This window comes from Anneissia japonica, unplaced genomic scaffold, assembly GCF_011630105.1.
Source record: "Anneissia japonica isolate Jap-2015-1 unplaced genomic scaffold, ASM1163010v1 scaffold5350_len443212_cov192, whole genome shotgun sequence".
NCBI lineage: Eukaryota > Metazoa > Echinodermata > Crinoidea > Comatulida > Comatulidae > Anneissia > Anneissia japonica.
The window spans coordinates 430,124-436,579 of NW_022717468.1; the positions used below are offsets into that span (position 1 = coordinate 430,124).

Below are 6,456 nucleotides of genomic sequence, written 5' to 3' on the forward strand. Positions count from 1 at the left end.
TGGTATAGGCATTTATAATGCACCTCTTCCTTGAGGTTATAAAGCACAGTTCTTTTCCCTGGTCATTGGGTCCACATGCTAAGTGTTGCTGTTGGTAATCAGCGCAGGAGCAGGCAACCCACCAGGTTCCCATTTATACTCCTGGGTGAAGAGAAGCAATGCAGATAAAGTGTCTTGCTCAAAGGACACAAGCAAAATGCACAGCGAGAAATTGAAACCCCGACCTCAAGGTTGGGAAACCAAACCGTTCCACGGCCTGTTAAATTTTTCGTAATACAAAGCATAATAGGCAAATACGGACTTCTACTCTATCAGACTTGTAGTTTTTTATGTTTTCATTGTAAAAAAATACAGAATTGAATTTAATTGAACAATACAGTATATTAGAATTACAATTTGTAGAAAAATGAGTAAACTCCACACTCAGTGACACAAAATAACGAAAGCTCATTTCAAACTACTGTATATAACTTTTATTGGAAAGCACATTTCTAAACCATTTGTCCAACTTTGAATTGTCCATCTGGGTGATTGCATACAAACAGCTTAATTCTAACTACTCCTGGTTACTTCCTCATGCAAATCGATATCACAAAACTTGTTGAAATCACGTAATCTATAGCAAGCACAACGAATCGTCGGAACAAATCTACACCGAATAATCAACAACTATTAATAAAAGCTCCTAAGAAATTTGCTAAAATAGTCTGTACAACTGGCGAGTATCCAAAAACTTGTCAATTAAACATGTTTTAAAAAGACTCTCGTAACAGCTGGCATCTTAAGCCATGTTCACATTATTAGATATTAGTCCGTCAGACGAAACAATTGTTGATCAAACTTTATTTCACGAAACAGACTTGTCCGACTTAAGAAACAATTTGTTCGATTTTATAGGACCATACTGAAAAAAAGTATACACTGTCAAAGTTTGGTCAAACAATGTTAAGTTGGGTAGGATACACATCAATGTATTACTGACTTTAAATATGTGTTAACAATACATTTCAACACTTGATAGGGTTATGCTCTGTATTGTAACCAATCACATGAGAGACAGCTATGGATGTTGTATTTTAACAAACATAAATGGATGAATGTGACCCCCGACATGAATTAAGACGCCAGCATGTTAGAGAGCCACTTTCATTAGTAAAGAGAACTAACAGCGGATAAGGTGATTGGATTGTCACTCATCATACAACACATAACCATTACGTCGATACATATTATTTACAAAATATCCATCGAAAACCATACATTTTAAAGGCTCTGTTAACAATAACTTAAGAGTAAACTTTGTGAATGTTAGTTGCTTGTAACTACATGTCTCTAATAAAAACCCACGATTTGTATGACAAACTAACTGTTGTTTTAACAAATCCAAGCATTTAAGAAAAAATGATCACACTTTCCTCTTTTGGCAGCTGAAAAAATATAGTAGATAATTTTCTATCTTGGCATGTTGACAATTATTGATGATTGAATTGTATCTTTTACCAAGGGCTTTATATTCCTGAGTTAATATCTAAAGAGTACACTCCGAGTTGTGTAAATAAAGGAAAACAAAATTATTTTACGAAATGAAATAAAATGCGTAAATTAACTACCTTTGTCAAGTTAGATGACCTATCACTTTGATATATGCTGACAATACCCAATGACCACACTATAAAAGATAAAGCTAACATCATTATATGCAGAACATACACAATGGGCACATGTCCATTATCACAATACTGTGTTATAAAAAAAGGTAATTTTAAGGCGATTACAAAAGGTGGAGAAAGGATAAGCACCATAACAACATGCTACTCTTTAAAAGAGCTTTAAAAGTAAATAATGATCTTCGATCAAATTCGTTCTTTTCTTTTTTACAAATATAATTAACTATTTTGAAAGTGAATTACAAATTACAATTTCATGTTAAATGTTGTTAGATATTTTTTAGATTTTATGGTAATGAGTTCAACACAAGCAGAGCTTGTCATAATTAAATTTAATTTTAAATATAAATTGTAAAACAAATTAGAAAAACACATACACAAGTTGATTATCATTTTATAATAAACTTTGAATAAAAAAAAAAACAACTCCCACTAAATTTCCACATACAGTGTGGTATTCTATTTTTGCCAGAAGTGTTCAATTTATAAAATGATATTCAATAAGTTAGTTAATTGGAAGCTAAAGCTTGATTGTAAAATAATGCTGAATAATGCTGAATAAATGTAAATAATTATTAAAAATTAAACAATATGCTATGAACTGAATTGCATCATCTTTCGTGACTGGTTGACTCTAATCACCTATCTTGTTGGTTGAGTCACAATTATTACAGGTATTCAAATGTACCAAAGACAAGCCAAACCAGTCACTTTTTGCAAAAATCTGATTTTTAGTTATTAAATACAGGGTTTAGGCAGTAAAATAAAAGTTATAAAATGACAAAAGAATAATTTAAATCCAAGTTTAAATATACAGCTGTTTAAAGAACAGTATTTGAGAAATCAGCCTACAAAGTTTACAATTTCGGACCTTTCTTAGGCTAAGACCATCCTTAAATCGTAAAAATGTTGTTGTAACGTCAAATATGGAGAAAATATCAACAAAGCATGATGTATAGATATAAAGTTTAGTTTTGTGCAATAAAATACATTTTGAAAATGTTGACATTCCAACATGTTTTGGCCATTATCTCCGAAACACAATTTGTGAGCAATAACTGGTTTGGCTTGTGTTCGCCACAAATACAAATCAGTAATTCACTTTTAAAACATACATTTATCCTACTATCAATGCACCTTGTATTTTAGGCCTCCTACTGTAGCACGGGAAATTTCACTCCTCATTAGGGGCACAGCTGCAAAGATGGAGTTTTGCTTAGTCGAAAATGCTAAGTAATTTCACAATCAAAATAATACTACATCATCTTATGTCACTATTATCAAGTTATTGTTATATTCTTCCATATCATGCAAAAACATCCTTTGTTCCAGCTTCATCAAATTAATTAGTATTTTTTTTCTCATTACCTTTGTTTGTTAAATTAAGAGTCCACAGAAAAAATAGGAAAAAAAATGAAGAAAACAAATATGATGAACTATTGATTTATCATAAAAGCTGTTAGTTAGTACCAACGCTTATAACCCCCGGTGACTGACTGTCGACCTTCTGTGGTGATTCAATCACAGCAGTGGCATCAGTTGATGGAAGATGTTTGGTGTCTGATTGTCCATTTGTCACCTCAACCTTCTCCTGAATTAAAAAAAAATAGAAAACTTATAATAATATAAGCCACAGAATAATTGTAATAAATATGGCCAAAAAAAAAAATCTAAACTGTCAAATTTTTGTTGAAATTTTAGCATTTATATAGCGCTTAGTAAACTTTGTGTAGAAAATTTACGAAACAGTCGTCGGATTTTCTACACAAAGTTTACTAAGCTGGCTGAGACAACGCTGCAACTATGAAGTGGAATTCCCATTGAGTTATACCTTTGTCGTATAGATAATCCTACAATATTTTCATGTTTTTTGGTTAAATAAAAGATATAAAATGATGAATTAATAATACACTAGACACATGGTTTTATTTGTACAGTTTATTATGACATTGTAGGATATCCTGTAGGTAACACCTAAGTAGGAAAGAAATTATTTTGTACACCACAATTTAACCCCAACAAAAATACAGGTACATTTTTCTAGGCTAGACTCAATATATTTTTTCAACTTGTTTTTAAACCTAACCGAAGGATAACATTGAAAGAAGGCAAATGAATATTACCTTTGTTTGTTGACTTGTGTCCTCCACATTCTTTACATCATTTTCATTTTTTCCCTCAGTTGATAATTTTTCTATTTCTTCTGTGCTTGCCACCTGTTCTTTCCCAGCTATTTTTTCTTCACAAACTTCTAGATTAACAAAAAAATTTGGTCTGGGTTAAAAGTGGCAGCAATAGACACTTTAATGTGAAATCGATGAATAATTACTCAGTTTAAGCTGACACAAAATCAACTTGTGTTGGAAACCAAATCTTCAATTCTAAATCATATCTTCAAATCACTCTTTAATGTCTTACAATATCTAAAAATAGCACCAAAAAAAAATGTTTTTCTTTAGAGTCTGGCTTTAAATCTAAACTTGCACCTTAAAATGGACTACAAGAAATACATTTTAGCAGGGTGAAACAATTCAAGTCGGACTAAGAACTGTAAAATTTTAACTGCATACACAGTGATCAGAAGAATTTAAGAAAAAACATTGTGCAAGGCTAGCTCAAAATAAAGTTTAATTTTGAAATTATGAGCATCAGTGACATATTGCCAAGGTAAAGTGATACAGCATCAGTTATCTCAATTAGCGATTAAAAAGTAATCAATAATAATTAATCTTAAAGTCTGCACCTTGAATTTCTGCTTGTTTTAAATCTTCTTGGATTTCAACCTCTGCCGGTGCCTCTGTCGGTGTTGGTTCCTTTGTTGGTTCCTCTGTCGGTTTGTCAGTTTCAATTTCTACAGAGAAAACAAGCAGGTTTCAAGTTTTGTAACTTAGCCAATGCACTGTATTTCTAAGTAAAACAACAGTTAGAGGTCATAATCTACCTACCTGCTGTTTCAACAGACTTATCATCATCAGTCTTGCATTCTCTTGTCGATGTTAATTCTTCAGGTTTTTGATCGGGTACAACTACATAAAAGAAATTGCAAGCCATTGGTATCTCAGAAAAACATATCAATCGACAATATAAAATTAACTACTATGCAATTTTAGTTATGTTTTGAGGACCCTATAGAAAATACTATAGGCTGAAGAAGCCGTTATTTCCTGAAAAAATGCCTGAAGCCCGCAAATATTTTCAAGAAATAACGCCTCCTAAGGCTTCTAATTTCTTAAAAAACTTGAAAATAATCCCCTTGTTTTATATTCAGGCTATTTTATAATCAAACGTATGAGAATGATTTGCTAGTTGTAGTACCGAGTAGTATGTACACTGACACTCATCGCTGCTCTTTGTGATACGATGAAGATGACAAAATTGATTGTTTATTAGTTGTTGTTATTAGGTAGGCTTAACCTCCGGATAGAAAGCATTTTTGTTAAATAGATTAAAATGTATTGTAAACATTATTATGAATTATTTCAACATTGCCTTCTCTTTTCAGTTCTCTTTTTTATAGTCAATGACCTTGTTATATGGAAAAACCTGTGTTAAACAATAAATGATAAATGATAAAGATAATATCACACCTTGTTCTTGGGCCGAGTCCTGTTTATCTTCAGTAGTTTGTTCCAAGCTGCCGTCCACCACTTTTGTTTGCTCTTGCTTAGTAGGTGCGTCTTTGGCTGGTTCGACATCCTCTTTTTCAGTGACATCTGTGTTAAAGAATTAAAAATGAAGTTACATTATTAACGGTACAACTAATGGTAATGTTTGAGGACTCTATGCCCTGTGACTGCAACAATGAATGTAAAAGGTTGTTAAATGACTGACACTGCTAATGTCCTATTAAAAGTAGAGTATGGTCATGCCAATTTAATTTTAATTTCAATGACAATTCCAGGTTTATCAGAAGAAAAGGAATAAATACAGTAATATCATTAAATACAAATGTGCTAGATAATGTGACTGTACAGGAAGATAGGACGTGCAGGATAAGGGAACTTATATGGCAATGGAAATGTACAGGAAAATGGGATTTGTATGATACTCTTAAGGCACAGGAGAAAAAAAAAGTAAGTCCAAACACATACCAGGATTTAAGGATAGTAATTGGAATTTAGTTTATACAATGCTATACACATGTACACCTACTCCAGATACCAAGTCACATTATTTGCAATTTAGATTTATTCATCAAATTAATTCCACAAATGACTTTTGTTTAAATAAAATCGGCCTGGTTGAAAATAACAAATGCTCACATACAGAAACAAATGAAAAAATATTACTAAAAATAACAATAAGAATCACTTTCATGTCAACAAATGCGAACCTCTATTAAGAGCAAAACCATAAGTTATGACAACCCATATCTGACTGAATGCTTTTATTTCTTTATTTTATTTTTATTACATTTTATCCATTTTCTATGTAATGAATGTGTTTTCAGCAAATTTTTTAGGAAAACAAAAATGTGCATAATTTAGTAAAAAAAATGTGCATAATTATGGGAATGTGCAGGATATAGGAATGAGTTTAAAGGATAATGTGATGTTCAGGATAATAGGAGTAAAATTTGAATATACATTATATGAGAATGTACAAGATAATAGAATTGTGCTTTTTATTTCAAATCACATGCCTAAGAGAAAAAAAAAAAAAAAAAAAAAGTTATCATTTTTCAAAGAAAAAATAATTGGTGGAACTTTATATATGTTATGATCAGAAAAATATTTAAAAAAAAAACATTCACAAAAACAAAAATACATTCTGCAAAAAGGGAAAAAAA

The 6,456-nt window shown here is 31.3% G+C and overlaps 1 protein-coding gene across 1 annotated transcript in view; it reads right to left on the reverse strand.

The window, feature by feature from the left end:
- Positions 1–450: 450 nt before the first annotated feature.
- LOC117110326 (neuromodulin-like) overlaps positions 451–6,456 on the reverse strand; it is a 9,666-nt gene continuing 3,660 nt past the window's right edge. Inside the window, exons 4-8 of the mRNA XM_033252997.1 lie at positions 5,255–5,380; positions 4,613–4,693; positions 4,411–4,518; positions 3,791–3,918; positions 451–3,258 (exon numbers count right to left, since the gene is read on the reverse strand). Coding sequence (XP_033108888.1) covers positions 3,127–3,258; positions 3,791–3,918; positions 4,411–4,518; positions 4,613–4,693; positions 5,255–5,380 — 575 coding nt within the window. The 3' untranslated portion in view covers positions 451–3,126. The remainder of the gene's footprint in view (positions 3,259–3,790; positions 3,919–4,410; positions 4,519–4,612; positions 4,694–5,254; positions 5,381–6,456) is intronic.